Source organism: Stegastes partitus, unplaced genomic scaffold (genome assembly GCF_000690725.1).
Source record: "Stegastes partitus isolate 25-593 unplaced genomic scaffold, Stegastes_partitus-1.0.2 Scaffold177, whole genome shotgun sequence".
NCBI classification, from domain to species: Eukaryota; Metazoa; Chordata; class Actinopteri; family Pomacentridae; genus Stegastes; species Stegastes partitus.
Genome location: NW_007577908.1, coordinates 474,993 through 493,614, shown reverse-complemented (window position 1 = coordinate 493,614; position 18,622 = coordinate 474,993). Strand labels below are relative to the sequence as shown.

Genomic DNA, 18,622 nt, shown 5'->3' with positions numbered 1-18,622 from the left:
TATATATATATATATATATATATATATTTTCATTGAACTTTCATAACTGATTGAGCAGGTAAAGTATGTCACAAAAGATTTCTGCAAATATTTTACTACTTATTTTAATGTTTAACATTTATGTAGAGCAACAATTCTTTTCTTTTCAGATCCTCAGAGAGTTCTTTGCCATGAGGTGCCATGTTAAACTTCCAGTGACCAGTATAAGGATATCACTTAAATTTTAGGTCAAATCAAAGTGAAATTAGTGTTATTGATTGAATATTCTCTGTAATAAATACCAGTAGAATAATCCATTTTCTCTGTTTTATCAGCTACAGTACCAGCAGAGTAAACGGACTTGACAGGAAATTAGAGCCAAACATAAAAACTTATTTATGTGATTTCTGCATCACCAACTAAATACATGTCGGGTTCCCATGGCAATGTGATATTTACAGTGTATGACACTGTAAGTACACGGCTTCATTCAGTGATATTAGTAACGCACAACTCAGCGTGTTTGCAGATAAAACAGCAGAGAATCTGTATTGCTCATAAATAATAGTAAACAATTTGGTTAAAGGGAGACGCTCTTTCCAGCTGATTTAAATCCGAAACTCTGAACATAACCTGCCCCCGAGTAAGATAGCTCCACGGCTTCAGTTACCATGGAGATCTAGCCAGGTAAAAAGAGAGCCACCTTCATGACACTGAAAACTGTGACTTTAGGCTCAACATACCTTGATAACCCACTAATCTTGCTTCGTAGTACAGCCCTCTGGTGTTTCAAAATGTAAACTGTTAAAGATAATAAGGCTTTTAACTTTAATAGTTCCTGAGATATTGATTCAAATTTCAGTGTGCAAAATAACGTGCTGAAAGTGGGTTGACAGGCAGTTTTAAAAACAAAAAATCTTGGAAAGCTTCTGATATATTAAGCTAAACTTTCCCAGTTATCTTTATAAATATCCATATTTTATGCTATAAAATTTTCTGGCAAATCAGACGGTCGAGCAGAAATTATTGTAAAAAAACTGATAATTTAGGGAAGAATATATTAGAAGCTGAGTCACGCATAGGGTTGGTCTACGTATTTAGCATTTCAGTTGCCTTAAGATGGTAACATTTTGCTGTATCTATTGTACCAGTTGTGTTTTTGGTTGCTGTGTTAAGCTTGTCCTCAGCATTTTGATTATTACTGTGTGTGCGTACGTTTCCTGTAGCTGCTGTCGGTCACTGAAACAGACTCACACCAGCAGATACACAAATTTAGATCATACAGGAAGAGGAAGCTGCTGCACATCACTTCCCTCATTCATTAGTTCAAACCACCTCTGGTACTTTGACACCTTTTAAACTTCACCAGCTAATCGTGTCTTACACTCCCCTCAACAGTATAGTGAACGTGGCCGTAGTGTGATGAGATCTTACATATTCCAGATGTTTCAAAGCGCCACTCGCTGCATCCTGGGAGGAACTCTTTAAGTGGAGGAAGACACAGGAACAAAGGTTACACAATCTGTTGACTGTCCTCCTCGGAGGTGAAAGTTTAAAGGTCAGTGATGGCAGAAAGTCAAACTCCACCTTTAATCAAAGCCAGACATTTCTCAGACGGGCTGTGAATCTGTGAGATTAGTATCTACAGCCAAAGCGAAAACTTCACTCCCAGGAAAGATTAGTTCCAACACAACACTAACAGTACTCAGTTCATTTAGCTGATAAGATTTAACAGCGTGGAGGTTAGAGGAGTGTATTAGTGCAGTTGGAGAAAAAGCTTTATTGGAGTTTGAAGCACCTTCAAACTGCCCTGCTGGGGGAGAAAACCCACCAGAGTTCACTGGAAGCTACAGTCTGATTGGTTCAAAGCACCTCAGCCGGAGTGAATCAGCAGAGACAGAGGTGAAGCAGAGTAGTAGAAGGAGGAGGAGGAGGAGGAGTCCCTGAAGGCACAACCGAGATTAAATGATGAGTTAGTTTGAGGTCAAGCTGCACTGCAGACTTATAGACTCAGCCAGGACCTCAGAGTTTACAGGTAAAGCCTCAGGTTCACCAGGAGGAATAACAGGACAATTAAGAATTTAAGATTAGAAATGAACAATTTTCTGTTTCTACAGTTTCTTGTTTTGATAAATGTAGGAATTTAGGCCATTAAAAAACAAACCAACAAAAACAAACAAACAAAAAGAACATTACCCTTACTTTCAATCCTGTTGCCAGGTTTTGGGTTTCAGAGGGTTAAAAAAAAAAAAAGTCAATGAAGTTCTGCATCAGAACTCGATTTAGTTTATGTCCGAACAAATGCCACAGATGCAAGATCCTGATGTGAAATGCAAATACTGTTCCTTTGACTGTTGTCTGAAGGCAGCCTTGGCTTTTATTTAATTTTTTGTGAAGCTAAATCTTATTTACCAAACTGTCCAGCAGGCGTCTCCAGTCTGGTGGAGCTGAAGATGACACACAACAAGTACACTAAACATACAGATAATTAGAAGTGTGTGAGAGTTAAAATCTGTTGTGGTTGCATTCGTGCAAGTCTTTGATCATCACTGGGCTGTTTGGTCCAATTGACTTGTCTAAATGAGGCGGCTAACAATGACATAAACCTGTTTATACTGCTTTTACGGGCTCCTGACTTTTACAGACAGTCTCAAAAAAGTGTGAACTTTCCCTTTAATTGGTACACCAAAAAAAATCACAGTTGGGGAAAAAACTTTTGCTGCTTTCAGCCAATCACACATTGGTAGAGTCTGGATGCGATTGTGGTCGAAGTAACAACTAAACGAGATCCAAATAAACATTCAACTCATTTTTCAACAGAGTAAAAGCAGCTTTAAATCCAACCAACATCTGGGTTTCTTACGCCTGTTTTTGAAGGATCTCATCAGAAAACGTTGATAGAAACAACTTAAGGCAGTTTGTGATGTTTTACAACAGAAGTAGTCCTACATGGGAGCTGAGTAAGTTCTGATCCAGCAAAGCAAAACTCACATGACTGCACTGTGTGTAGGTTGGTGGCAGGTTGCGAGCGAATATATATCATATACCACCACAACGACCGAATATTTGGATATATGGATGTTCGGGTCCAGCCCTACTGTAAATATCATGTTGCCATGGGAACCCGACATCTTAAGTTGACAATTCAGAAATCACATGAATATGTTTTTATATTTGGATCGGATTTGCTGTCAAGTCCGTTTACTCTACAGGTACTGCAGCTGATAGAACACAGATGAGAAAATGGATTATTCTAGTGGTATTTATTACAGAGAATATTCAATCAGTAACACTAATTTTGCTCTGATTGGGCCAAAAATTACAGTGATATCCTGCATTATGGGACAGTGTCAGACCTAAATGCACTTCAAATATGTTAAGTTTAAAGTTTAATTTTAACATGCAGCTGTCAGTTGGAAATAAACGGCTGCATCAGTAAAATATATATTAACACGTTTAACAGTTTTCTACCAGCAGTTCTGTCTTGCACCATTTGCAGTAGCGGCGCTTTTTACCGTCATAATTTTTATATATTCCTCATTGTTCTCCATTAAAACAACATGTTGACTGAAGCAGCTGCACACGATCGTTTCATTATGTTCAGAAGAAGAGTTATGTGACGCGTTAAACGCTCCTTTTTATGTGAACGCGCACAGAGTCTGAAGCAGGAAGTCTGAGTTGACAAAGAAAGTTGATAACTACCTTTGTGATACCCGTAATCTCTGGCTGGGGCTGATTTTTCTCGAGCCGGCTTACACAAAAGAAAGCCTGGCTATGTCGGACTTGCTTCGTAGTACAGCCCTTTGATCAGCTGTTTTTACTTCTTTTTTGTCATCATCTCCAGACTGCATGAAACAGGCCTGACATCAGCTGACTTTAAAGAAGAATTACAACTTCTCTGATTGAAAACAATTCATGAAGGATTTCTCTCCATTTTTCTTTCAAAGTGTTGTTAGTTTCATCTATTTCCTGGTGTATTTTTAGTAGTTAACAAACAGCTGGTGTTGTGCCCGGCATCTTCTACTGTATTTATTACTGCCATGTTTTGTACAGTCTATAGAAGCATCATCCAATTACCAGATTATGGTTATCTTTATTGTTATCGTACTCTCACATTAAAGCTGCTTCACTCAGCCCATCCAGGCTCCAAACAGACCAGATGTTGTGTTGTTACTCTTCTAGCAGGTAAATTAATTGGCTGGTTATCGGCATGTGAATATTTATTACTAACAAAGAAAGAAAAATGCCAGTGAATTATCTTAGTTGTAAAATCATTTATATTTGGACCTACAAGTGGCTCCTTGCTCGACTGGTGAGGATAAGTTACCAATGTATGTAAAGATGCTGTAATGATTTAAAAGCAGGACTAAACATGCATCAAAGAACTGGTAAAACTTTCTGCCATGAGATGCTTGATAAATACAGTCAGGGCCTGGTTTGATGACACAGTTCAGTGTTTCTACATGGCTGTAAGGTTTCATTTTCTGCAGAGTCGACCAGAAAATTCATGAAAAAACCACAAAAGATTTTCTAAAAATCTGCCATGATTGGCCTAAAACTCCCTCACACTGTCTGTCTGCATCTTCTGTGGCTCTATCCACATCACTCGATCCATCTCTGCTGATTTAAGTAGGAAAATGTGCAGCAGACTCTATAAGCAGACACAGTGTAGCAGAGCTGCGTTAATTAGCTGGGTCTCTTTGACATGAACCAAAGCCACATAAAAACAGAGCTCGGCTCCTTTTTAAATGGCTTCCTCTGTCTTAACAGCTCTGGGATTTACTGCGGCGGCGCTCACCCACTCCCTCGCCGTTCAGACTTTTTAATTGCTCCCTCAACAAAGCACACAACGTAAACACGGCAGCGTTTTGTGCAGCCGCCCGCGTGGACGAACAGAAACACTCACGGTGCTTTTCCTCTACACACTCCCTCTTCTTTCTGCCTCCTTGTTAAGCAGCATCCTGAGGTGAAGCCAAACTAACTGTGCAAGGAGGCAGAGTCACACCCCGGAGACTGTAGCGCAACTGTGCACGAAGGCAAAAACACGCCACAAATACACTGCTGGGGTGTGTTTCTGCTACGACCAGCAGTAATGAAGAAGGTCAAACACAGAAGCCAGAGATCTTTATTAAAAGCTGCTCTGTAGAAAGAGGCCGGTGTTTTCTCAGACAGCCTGAACAAACTGAACTCTGGAGGTCACTGTAGGTCGAGGAGAAGCTAACGGAGGACTTGATAACTGAACATGAATAAATAATAGAGATGATAGAACAGGTTATTCCATCTCAAAACATCAGAGGCCTTCTGCTCCACCATCTGAGTAGCTTCAAACTTTTTTTTTTACAGCATAAACTATAATGTTTAAAAAAAAATGCCCACCCACATACTTTCAGCTCATTTTCTCGCACACTGAAATTTGAGACTGTGTTGATGACGATATCTCTGAAACTATTCAAGATTCGAACATCTGGGAATCATGTCAAAAGAAATGTATTACTAATCAAAAAGCACTATTTGGTAACGGTTTTACAAACAAGATCTGGGTTCTCTCCGGGTTCTCCGGCTTCCTCCCACACAGTCCAAAAACATGTTGAGGTTAATTGGTGATTCTAAATTGTCCGTAGGTGTGAATGTGAGTGTGCTTGGTTGTCTCTCTCTAAGTGTGGCTCTGCGATGGACTGGCGACCTGTCCAGGGTGTCCCCTGCCTTCGCCCCCCCCCCAAGGTTGGGATAGGCTTCAGCCCCCCACGACCCTAGTGAGGACGAAGTGGTGTATAGATAATGGATGGATGGAACTCTGTTTTACCAATAGTTGGTTTGTGTGGTACAACTTGCATAACTACAGATGGAGAAGTCAATTTTCTGAACCAAAACCAACTGCAGGTCATAAAAACAGACCTGCTCAATTAATTATGAAAGTTATTTTTCATTTTTGCGACCAAATATTTCATACCAAAAGGCATTGTTTTTGGGTTGTTTGCATTATTGTTACATGCAGCTACATATGGTTCAGAAAATGTAGACTTTAACTGAGTATAACTGAGCTTCAGTGTTCTGTTGATCCTCTGCAGGTCAAACTGCAACACCTTTACACTCACCAGAGTTGACAAAACTGACCTCACCAGCAGCTCTCATCCAATCTACAACTCTGAACTGACTCATTAAATTGATCGTGTGTTCCTTAAAAGTTTGCATAAATGACCTTTAACACTGTTGCTTCAAAGATTTTCTCAGGATTACTTTGATCCAGTATGAACTGTGTTTCAGTTAATTTAAAGACATGATAAATTTCCACCAGAGGTTGGAATAAAACAGAACCTTTACTACAAATATAAGGCCAAGGACTCCGCTGCTGTGTTTATAACGCAGATAACTGCAATCATTTTTGTTTAAATGATTCACCTCTTAAGAGTTAAATCCAGTTGAAATGTTTTCCATTTCTCTGAGGCGCCCCGAACGCACCCCAGCAACATCTGGTTGTGCCAGAGAACAGCGTCTTTACAGGTGAGCAGAATGATGAGTTTTAGTGAGCGAGAGGCCAGAAGGATTAATGCAGTGTTGTGAGAGAGAAGCCAGCTGCTAGATTCATCTGTGCTAAAGTCATTATTCTGACACATATGACATGAGGAGGACAAACAGGAAGTGCGAGGACAGGAAAGTGTGTTCATTTACCTCTTTGGCTCTCTGCACAGCATCACTGGGAGGGTTTCTGATCTGTGGGGACGACTTGGTGTTGATCTTATCGTAGAGCTGAAACCAAAGATAAGAATCAGTCAGTCAGTCAGTCAAACTGTGAGGGTGTAGTCTGAGATCAACAGCCAGATAAGAAAAAGTTCACACATGTATATTCAGATTTTTTTTTCCTTTTGTCATGAAGATTGCTCAATTTAAGCCTTTGTAACCTGAAGGAATGACTTTGTTTTAACATATTCTACACTAGTCCCAACACAGTACAATGAGTTCATGAATTAAATACTTAAAAGAAGTAATCATTCTCTTTATTTCCTTTAGTTTAACCCACTGAAGTGAAAAACCTGCCAGCATGTTTAGTTGAAGAAAAATCACCAAAAATACACCATTTGTCAGAGCTAGCAACTGTAAAAACTGAAATAATTGTCAGATTTTTAATTTCCAATATTTGTTTTTGTGATTTACTGCTCAAAAGACATTTCTGAGTTCTCTCTCCTTCTTGTCATGGTTGTGCTGTTTCCACAGAGGTGCAGGATTTTATATTGTGGTGACAAATGAGCCCACAGTGAAGAAAGATGTGACACGATAACAGTCACAACAAGTCGATACCAGAATACGGTAAACAACAAAGACAGAGAGCAAAAACAGAACCAACAAGACCTGGAAGTTTCTTCACGTTGTCTCGGATTGGATTTTTCTAATTTTTACACTAATTACTAATTACTAATTTGTTCTTTTTTTTAATATCTGTACTGTAAATGTGTAAATTTGTTTGGTTTAGTAAGTAAAGGCACTAAAGCCACACTGTGAAAGTTACTACAGGTAAAAATCCAGCATTAAAAATGTCGAAGACACAATTTAGCATAAAGTTTCTGAAAAAAAATGAAACTGTCATGAAACTGTCACCTGTGCCTTCACTGCATTCGGGAAGACTGCGTTTTGTTACAGTGCCCCTTGGTCCTGGAATTTGATCCAGAAAACGCTCAAACTGTCTGACCTTGTTTCCTCGGGAGATTTTAAATGTTTGTTACAAACTGTAAAAACAGAAGTCTGTAGCTGCTTTAAATGAGTTTTTATGTACTGTACGTATTCCATGTATTTATGCCTTATAGTGATGATATATTATTTAGTTTATTTTTTGTGTTGTATTGTTGTAACCCTTGTTGATGCCGCCTTTGCCAGGGCTCTCTTGTACCTTGTAAAAGAGATGTCAGTCTCAATGGGACTCACCTGGTTAATTAAAGATTAAATAAATAAATAAATGAATGAATAAAAAAAAATTTCAACAACTTAAACCATTTACTGCTTAAAAAAGGTATTTAGTGGGTTAAAAAACAAAGATTTATTCCCCACTTGTTATGAGCTCCATCTCTTAGCTTGCTATAGCTGTAGTTGAGTTTTTTTTCTCTTTCACAGCATCTAACTGTTAACAAGAAGGATCTGTTTTCTCATCTCCCTGACTGAAGGACGGCAGACACGAGAGCTCTGTTTATAAAAATGCCAGCTGACTAATAAACTGCACGGGGGCCCAGTCGCAGATGAGTGTGGGTGTATTTAAGAGACTGTATGTTTGCACACAAAATGGCCCTGACACAGTGGAAACAAAGGCAGCAGCTGGAGCTCAAATCAAAGCAGCAAGTGGCTTTTTCTAACAACACACACAGACCACCGCGGGTTTCTAAAGCAGCCATTATCATATACAAAGAAACACCAGCGTGAGGTTTGATGAGCAACTTGTATTTTTCATTTAACCTGCTGCACGGTGCAAAGCAGGGAGTCTTGCATAACGTGAACACAGAAAAACACTCAGACGCAGAGACGAAAACAGAGCTTTTGTGTCAGACAGTTCAATGCAGCACTGAGACCCAAAGATCTTCTGTTCTCGCTCTGACAGCAGTTCAGACATGTGATGCTGGACTTCATCACGGGGCAACATGATGATAAACAAACAGGAAACAACACGAACCTGAAAACATCTTTTTGTTTCTCAGAAATTGTGGGAAAAAAGGGAAAAACGTAACGAATCGTACAGACAGAAGACGTTTGTGGTGACAAACTGAAGGCGGTTGGTGCCTGAAGAATGAAAAAAAGTGAGTTTCCCTAACAGCACAAGAAAAAATAATCTACAAACTCATGTTCTGTTGTTGTAAATCTTTATAAACCCCAAATACAACCCAGAGTATTTGATTTTGTTTTTTGTGTTTTATTGTCACTCACACTTCAAGAGCTCTGAAATCCCAAAAGATTTTTAAGTCATGTTGCATCACCCACATAAACTTCTCAGAGATTCTTCTCTCTAATCTCAGATGTGCACACACTGAAGGGAAATAAAGGTGCATCACACACAATACAATATATTACTGAGTTTATGGTGTCAGCGGGAGCCGTCAGGGAGCAGAGCAGCATCAAGATGGAAACAAACTGGGGTGCAACAACCTGCTGCAACGCTAATAAAACTGTCCAAAAGCAGAAACAAGTCTGGATGACAGAATAGTTGATAAGATGTCATCAACACCTTCTAATATGTGGAAACGCTGGAAGTATTAAGATCTTTCACGTAACTACAAGTTGTATTCCTACACAATATAAATACTCCATTACTAGTATTAACAGCAGAATGGACTTAACGTACTGAAAGTAAAAGTCTACTTTAACATGCTTTTATTTTGTCAAAATGGTGAAAAAAATGTCAGTTTTGTCACTTAATGTACTTTAATTTAAAAGAATTTGCCATATTTTATAAGTTGATCATGATTTTGTTTGTAAAGTCTTTTAGCTCAAAAGAAACTACAGTGCATGCAGTCACTATGGCTTTAAAATAAGTAAAAAATATATTTACTTGTGAAATGCACTGAAACAGAAGTACAAAGCAACACCAGATAGAAACTGATATAACTGCTACTAATATTTGAGTCATCCACCAGAAAAAAAGAACAGGAGACAGATACCTGCTGAAAGATTTACTGCTGAAGCAGCAAATAAAAAACAAAAAAATAGAATTATCACTTCTGTAGCCAGTCACTCTGCAGGTTACATCCATGTCTGTACAAACTCATAATAGTTTTTCACTCTATGTGGGTTAAACTTTAATCTGTGGTTCACAAGCTTAAATCTGGGTGGGTTTACACACAGACCAGCAATGGTCATAAAGGCAGAAAAGTGCTTTTTTTTCAGTTGGAATTTTAGATATAAAAATATCATCACTTCATATTTTTATCTTTTAGACATTTGTGTAAATTCTAATCTGATTTTGTGTACAAATTCTTCGATTTTGAGACGTCACAGTGACCTCTGAGCACCAAATTTAATCTCCTTGAATCCAAGCAAACGTTTGTGGCCAAATTTGAAAAGATTCCCTGCAGGTGTTCCTGATTTATCGTATTCATGAGAATTGGAACGGACAAGCTGAAAACACGACGCCATAATGGAGGTCCAACAGAAAGCAATCGCTGGAGTGGAGCTCCAGGCTGATCCACCTGCAGCAGATAATTGGCTTGAAATCATCACAAAGATTCATGAGATGGAAATAATGACTTTCCCACAAAAACTGAGAAATGATTTACACACTGCAAGATGGACAAAGTGGATAATTTATTTGCTGGATGACAGAATGTGGCCGACTTGCTCCTTAAGATCTCATTTGCCTTGTTTCTGCTGTGTGCTTTGGCAGTCATAGCTAATTGTGGGCAAAATACGTAGAGCTGTTATGTTTTATGTTTGTGATGTTTGGCGTTAATGCTGGTGTGGTGTGGGGGAAAAAAGGACTTTGTTTTAAGATATAAAGGCCGAAAGAGAAGAGATCTGGTATCTGACTCTTATTTTTTTTTAATAAAGTAATGTCCAGAGTGGTTTTAATTACAGTGCTGCAGCAGGGAAAAATTATAAAATAATACCAGATAATGCAAAAAAATAATAAATAAATAAATAAATAATAATAATAGGCTGTAGAACATGTTCATTTGTGTGATTCTCTGCAAACTGGACTGTTGAGATCATAAAAAAAAGATTGTGGGTGTATTTCTGCAAATGCAAAAGCTAACACTGAGTGCGGAGGAGGAGGAGGAGGAGGATGTCGGGGCTGTGCATCTTTTCCCACTGCGACAACCTGACACCACCAGAACGCACACAAAAAACAAATGTTCCCGGGAATGACGACATGGCGCACAACCAAAGTGTGCATCTGCATCACGAACAAACTCTCCGAAAGACAAACACGACACACTCCTCGGGAAAATCCTTATAAGTCTGCAGAAATAAAGCAGAAAGCCTGAGGGCTGAATCGTACTCAGCACGACCCAGTGCGTGTCGTCCCACATGCCGTCTGCAGCCGCTGAGCATACATACATATTTACTGCACTCTTGTCCTTTGTGCTTTCAAGGCGACTTGTCAACATCTATTTGCTTTTGTTGAGTATTAAGTAAACTTGAGTTGACCTCTGAAGGGGTTTTACTTGAAAATGTACAAAGGTTCTGCAGCCAATAACTAAACAAACTGTAAGAAACATGCAGCTATTTACAGGTATGAAGCGAGTGCGGCTCACGCTGTGGCTGTATGAGCTGACAGTCACAACAAACAAAGATGATATCTTAATTTCTTATTAGTGACAACTAAATGCAGACATCTGTTCCTTGAGGGTAGTTTCTATCTCTGCCTCCGTTTGCTCAGAAGCGTCGAAAACTAGCACATGAGAAATAAAAAATACAAACGCACTCGACTAAAGCGTCTCATTATACATGTCAAACGCCAGAAACACACACGGGGGGACGACTTCAAATTAGCTCGAGGCATCTCTTGACAAAACACTCTTCCTGCAAACACATCAGAAGACAAAACAGGAAGAGAACACAACTCACCCTGAAAGACGGCAAAGTGCTTTGTCAGAAAAACAAAAACAACAAGAGTGTGGGTAAGTTTTCTCAGCCAGAAGGCTCTATCCACTCTGCATCCACAGGATTTCTGGTTTCTGAGTGCTTCGGCAGCGTGGAGGCTACTTTCAGCTGCATAGATAGTGATGGAGGCTGAGCTCGCCGTGAAAGGCACCGAGGCCAGACAATACAGGCCATTGTTAGTTCGGGGTCTGAGGCTGTCCTCCTCAGACTCCCCCTCTTCTCTGAGCAGGCAGGGGTGTGAAAGTGAGGCTGAAAAGGAGACATCTGCAGCCCCAGGCTCCCACTGACACTGCTGCAAACACACACTCTTGGCAGATCCACTCGTCTCCTGAAGCCCACTTCAACATATTCAGCCTCCAGCGACTGGGAGAGCCTTTAACACAACACACACCTCTCTTCAGCGATCGCTTCTTCCAGCAGCCCCAGCAGCTCAATCAAATGTTTTCATTTCAGCCACATAGGACGAATTTTGAACTTTACGAAGAAGGTCAGCCTCGTCACTGATAGAGTAATCAAAGTGTTTGTCTTTGCAAGAATCTATGATATTACAGTCGTGATGCAATAGTCCGACCCTTGACAATCTGAAAACCTTGCTATCCAACAGGTTTTTAGGAAAAACAAACAGAAGCCATTAAAAATAGCCTTAACATACCGACAGCCTTGGATTCCGACTCCAACATGACATTTTATGTCACAAATAAGGATAACAGCGTATTATCTGACTTAATAATCCGACAGACTGGCGATGTTCAGACTGCAGGACTTACTGCTCAATTCAGATTTTCTTGGGAAATGCAATTTTTTTGCGAGTTCGTTCACATTTCCAATTAAATACGACTTGTATGTGATCTGCTGTGTGGACTTAATACGACCCAAAAGTGTCCTGCATGCGCAGAAGAGGACAGGAATGCAAATTTTGAACGCTTTTCTTAGTCAATAATCTGCAGTTATAGCAAATAATAAACTACTAATTGATGACACAAATCTAGCACAATGGACATTTGTCCCGTGCTGCCTTTGCTATTTCAGTTAACGAACACGTGACAAGTGCTGCAAAATCTCAGTTACATGCATCACTTGGATATACGAATGCTGTCCTAGTCAATTGCAGCTTAATTTAAACACAAGAGTGCTGCCTGGAGGACATTAAGCATCGCACAAGTCATTGCTATGGTGCCTGTTGCTAGCTAAATGCCCGCAATGCTCTCTGCTTGTCAACACAGAAGTTTGTGCAAATATGCAACACACATCAAACCTCCAATTTTGCTCTTCTATTCACATAGTACTGCGTAGACATCAGCATATCTACATAATGCAATCATTGTGCCACTTTGTGTAATTTCAGATAGCCCTGTCGTTGTAATTTTTAAAAATATTTTGTTTGGAGCTTACAAAGATTCCCAGGCCGGAAAATATATGAAAATCATGAAATTCAGTCAAAATATTTTGCAGAATTTATTTTTGGGTCCCAAATAACAAATATGTAAGCTCAAAATGTGAGACAGTGGAATCTCACCACTGTCTGCAAATGACATAAATTGGCCCTCTTATCTATGCAATGATATGTGAATATCATACCACAAGAAAGAGTAGAACAGGAGATGTGAACATAAGCAGCAGCATTTCTTAAATTCTAGCTTACTGATACAGACTGACGCAATAACATATCTAAATATGACTATATCTCTACAACGGCAAGTTAATGAGCAATTCAAACCAGAGTAGCAGGTGTGGAGACGAACACAGACCTGTGGGCAGATTGCAACTGATGTTTAACATAATGTAAATTGAAATCACTTTTTCTTGCTGACACAGATAAGCACTAGCATTGTTGGAAAGGTCAAGTTGTGTAGTTTAATTCCATATGCATTACACTTTGCTGCAATAAATCTTTAGAAAGTGACACACTAAACAGCTGGGGGAGGAAACAGAGAAGGGAAGGAAACTCTCATGTATCAGCAGAAGAAAAGACAAAGTTAAAGGGAACAGGTGATCCAGTACATGTGGTTAAACACAGGTGCACCAGAGCTTCCTGCTGCTGCAGTCTGCCGATGTTTGAACTCTTTAGGAATTTCATGATGATGCATTTTACTGAAATCCAACTGTTAAAACCAAGTGTTGTGTAAAAAGCATGCAAATCATTATAATGTCTGAACAGCGGATAGCAGGATGTCATGTATTTATGTCAGTGACACAAAATATTAAAGACAGAAATTCAGATATAAAACCTTGAGAACTAAAATTACCCAATTAAACATGCTGAGAGTCTAGTCCTTATGTAGATTAAGATGGGAATTTAATTGTAATTTTTATTTCTCATTATAATAACATAACTTTACCCAAAAGCCTCAGAGAAGGAGGACAAACTCCAGTTATTTGATTACTTTTAAGGATAAATATGTGTATCACAGCAGCTGAACTGAATATAAACATACAGTGTATTAATTGCTGTTTGCCGTTTACTCTCTGATGTCTATTTCTTCATGTTGTAAAACTGAAAATTCCCAATATAACAGATTATCTGTTTAACACTCAGAGACATAAAACAACACAGCGAAAGAGAGGGGAGCAAACAAAGTGGGCTCAGAGTCTCCAAATAGGAACACAGAGCGATGAAATGATGCACTCAGAGTCAAACTAATCTAAAATGTTGTCCTGTCTCTGCACTGGCTCACGTAAAGGGGGATTTTGTGACCCAATATGGTGCTAATGTGACGAACCAGTTGTAAGTCGAACGTTTGCTGCTGTGACCTACAGCTCAAACATCTGAGAGCCACCGAAACAAGCAGTGACCAACTATTTGTTAAGTTTACAGGCAAATCAGGGGGAGGAATTTAATCACACGCCCAAAAACAACATGACCTTTATATAGTTCTTCCAGGGGAATCCCTGTGTGAAGGTGGAGGGAAGCTGTTTGTGCCTCTTACTGCATTGAAGGTGGAGTCTGTGGTGGGTGATATTCCCTCTCCACCTCCCGTTTCCCACATTTCTGCTCATGCATATTCATGCTTGTGCACAGGACATGTGGAAGAGTGTGCGGATCAGTCCGAGCCACTTTGTTTCGCATTCACAGAGCACTTTGTGTGTGTCAGTGCTGCAAAGACCCACTTTCCAACACAAAACCAACACGTCGCCTCCCCTCATCTGCATGAAACTCCCATCGTGCCTCTCCTCGCACTTTTTGCATCATGCACACTGAGCTGGGCACAAGAATACCAAAGAGCATTTCAACACCAGGGAGGTGGCTTTGATGTAGTGTGTGTGTGAATACTCCTTCTTTTTCTATTTTTTAAGATATGTTTTTTTTCTACAATTCCAAAGAAACTGCAGTTGCTGCCACTGGAAAAATAAAACTCATCATCTTCTGTCGCAGCTGTGCTAAACAAGACGAAGGCTCTCTGAAGCTTTAATGAACTGGACAAAGTCATTCTGTTCCATTAGTTATCCATTAAACAGAGCAGAAAGACAGCTATAGTGAAAAACTGAAAATAAATTACTCATAAAAGGGGGATCATTTGTCCCGTGTTGCTGTTTGACACTTACGTCGAGCAGTGTGTGTAGATGCTGGTCCTGGAAAACGCTGTGGAGGAAATCTAAATCCTTTTCGCTGCAGTCCGTCAAAGCGTGGATCTCCTCTAAACTGTCCAACACCTGAGACACAGCGCCTACAAAACACATCACAGCTGCATCCGTCACCTTGGGGTTTCAGAATACTTTCACACAAGCACATGTCGTAGACCAAGACACTTTTTTAATGAAGTCAAACTACTACAAACACAAAAGCCTTTTTCAGACATGAGATATGCAACACTGTCTGTTGAAGTCACTTCATTCTGTCATTTAGATATGGGCCACTTTAATGTTCCATGTGGCTTCATTCAGAAAGAGACACTGGAGGATATTTGTCATTTATGTGAAATAGTGACGCACAATACTTAATAATAATAATAATAATAATTTAAAAAAGACTAACCATAAACTTAAAGCAAATTTATTAAACTGTCCAAATAACCACCTGCCTAGTTAATTTAAATTTTATTTCCTCCCCTACATGTGTGATGACAATCTAGCTACTAATTTACAAACAGTAAAATACCTCAAAATACCCAACTGGTCTTGTTTTTACATCGGGGATGATTTGCGCATCTTTTTTTCCCTCATCCTAAAAAAACCTGTTGCTTTCCATTTGCATGTACCTTTAATTTTTAGTCCATTCGTGCTTTAAATAACTGAATATAAAACTGCTTTAGATGCTGATGTATTTGTTGTTTTAGCTCGGTTTTTGTAAGTGAGATGGTACCATTTGTGATGTTTTTATGTGTTCTGTATTTGTGTTTTTTGAACCCCTTGGAAAATGAGACACCACATCTCGAGGGACTATCTATCATTTCAATGAATTCAAAATTAAATAGGTAATTAATGACGGTACTGCTGTTTTACATAAATGCAGCAGCTTCCTCTCTTTCGAGACGTTAATGCGGATCTTGCTGCTGTTTGACGCAGCAGGTATCTAATAAACTCAGAGGAAAGACTCCTAAACAACTGGAAGCAACAAACTAATGTTCAGCTCCTGTTAGTCTAAATCTGGATTACATTCATTATTGGCAAATTTCATTAATCTGACCTGTTACAGACTCTGTCTTCATCACAGTAAAGGCTGATTTTTAGGGACATTTTGATTGTAATAGATAAATAGAGAAACTGTAGAGCAAAGTGGAAGGTGTTTTGTGATTTTAGCAGCAAACTTTGTCATGTTAATATTCAGATAAATTTTGGTACCGAGTTGTAAAAAAAAAAAAGCAGCCTTCCCCAAATTCCTTTACACAACTGGAAGTACATCACATGTGTGCAGTTCAGACTTGATAAGAAAATGTTACTAGATCAAATCTAGTAAGAGTGCTGTCACAACATTTACTGCAAAGTTACTGTGGTCTTCATTCAGACATGAAGCTGACGTGTTCACATACGGTCAGATTAACAGAAGGAAGTACATGTCTGAAAGGGGATCAAGACTTTTTGCTGTAACAAAAACTTTTAGTGCAAACAACCACAACTAGCAATCACAACACGGAGAGAACAAACAGATACCTACGTTCTGCTGCTAGTAGTCCTAGCAGGTGGGAAGCATTAATACAAACAGACACACAAATAAGCACAGTTTTAAATGATCAGAGGTGCTGCAATCAGAGTTAAAACAGTTAGAAACAGTTATATCACAAGTGCATTGTTTGTGTTTTCAGTCGAAGCCTACTGTCACTGAACTCTGTATGCAAAACAAAACACACAACGATAAAGACGTCCTACAGGGATGTTTTCTTTCGCAGCATCTATTAACCTGCATAATGAGATAATCAGCAGATCGCTGTGTGTTCTGTACGTGTAGCAGCAGCTGGTGTGGTTTGCAGTGTAAATAGCCTTACAAAGAAAACAGAACTCGAAAGAAAGCGTTAAAACAGGAAGGAAATGTGAGGGAGGATGTGCGCCATCGATGGAAGAGCAGCAGGTGTCTGTGTACCTGAGGAGGTGGGGTCATCAGAGAAGTCATGGAGTTCTTCGGGGGGGTCTCCATAGAAAGAGTTAAACTTGTGGCTGGACACTGCAGCCAGAACAGCTCCCTGAAACAACAAGAGGAGCATCAACGTGAGCATCTGCAGCCCCGTTTATCTCATCATCACAACCACATGGCGGATGTTGCACAACTTTCATGCATGTCAGTTTGAACCTTAAGCTTCCTCCTGGCGTTGAACTTTCTCAGCTGCTCCACCGTCTCCGGCAGATGGATTTTGTAGGCATAGCGGTCCCTCTCCTTAGAAATTCAACACAGAGAAGAAAACTGCTTACACAAACACAACTCAACTAATTTCACACATGACAAGCATTTTACCAGCCATAAGGAGGGTGGACATTTTTAAAAGCAAACTCAAAACTTAGTCTGGCTTTTAACTGATACTACCTACTCAATTAATTCACTTGTTCTCATTACTATTTTAAAAACCGATTTTATTTATCTCTCAGTTTTATCAACCATCTAATATTGTCCTTTTTTGCTTTTATGAATTTTGACTAATTCTTCACCTGCTGATTCCTCGTTGCTTTATAACTATTTAGGACAGCGCTTCCTCTGTTCCATTGAGTCCTTTCTTTATGTCATAAAGTTGGTGAGTGGAGGCTATTGTTTCATTGCTTTTTTTCCCTTTTGTTCTGTGAAGCACTATGTGTTACATTTTATTCAAATAAATAAAGTCCAACTGACTGACTGTTACTCAGACACATGGAAATGGTGACATAACGTCCTCTGCCACTTTGAGGAAGCTTTGTCAAGTTGGGTTCAGTTTCAAGATTATAAACTGAAGAACCCTCTACTAGACTGGACATTAAGTTAGAACGCTGTTTACTTGCCATTGAAGGTGCTGTATTCATGTGAGAATTTAGTCAATAAATAACAACATAATATTTTTTTTTTCTGAGCAAGCAAATATGGTTACAGCAGTAAGTACAGTTTCAGTCGACGAAGGTTTTTTTGCCCACAGGGGTTACAAATACTGGTAAAATGTTGGCTCTTCATATTATAGATATTTAACTATTTGCATCTTTACATTGATTGCAAACTCTGCATTTTCACACTACTCTGCACATTAACTCCAGATGTTTCACCATGCTGACTGTACTCTCCAACGAAATCCTGACTACTTGCTTCTCTGCTTTCTCTTTATGAGCCATGCTGCGTTTATTTTATTGATCAAGTATGCTTTTGTCATCTCTCAGTCTATCTTGTCTCCTCTCTGCTCTGTGTACCCTGCCTGCACTTCAGCAGAAAACTGAAACTTTTGTCACTGTTCCTTTTTTTGGTCCTCTCTTATTGATTTAGCCATTAATCAATTAAGGGTTCCTTGGTTGCACTGAGCCCTGTGATAGACTGGCGACCTGTCCAGGGTGTCCCCTGCCTTCGCCCTAAGTCGGCTGGGATAGACTCCAGCCCCCCCGCGACCCTAATGAGGATTAAGCGGAGTATAGATAATGGATGGATGGATGGATGGTTGCACTGAGCATATCAGTTTTTTTTTTT

At 39.5% G+C, this 18,622-nt stretch overlaps 1 protein-coding gene across 1 annotated transcript in view; it reads right to left on the bottom strand.

Moving 5' to 3' along the window:
- Positions 1–18,622, bottom strand: part of caska (calcium/calmodulin-dependent serine protein kinase a) — a 188,338-nt gene that overhangs the window by 43,615 nt on the left and 126,101 nt on the right. Inside the window, exons 9-13 of the mRNA XM_008279958.1 lie at positions 17,279–17,362; positions 17,072–17,171; positions 15,100–15,221; positions 6,649–6,726; positions 1,414–1,461 (exon numbers count right to left, since the gene is read on the bottom strand). Of these exons, the coding sequence (XP_008278180.1) occupies positions 1,414–1,461; positions 6,649–6,726; positions 15,100–15,221; positions 17,072–17,171; positions 17,279–17,362 (432 nt within the window). The remainder of the gene's footprint in view (positions 1–1,413; positions 1,462–6,648; positions 6,727–15,099; positions 15,222–17,071; positions 17,172–17,278; positions 17,363–18,622) is intronic.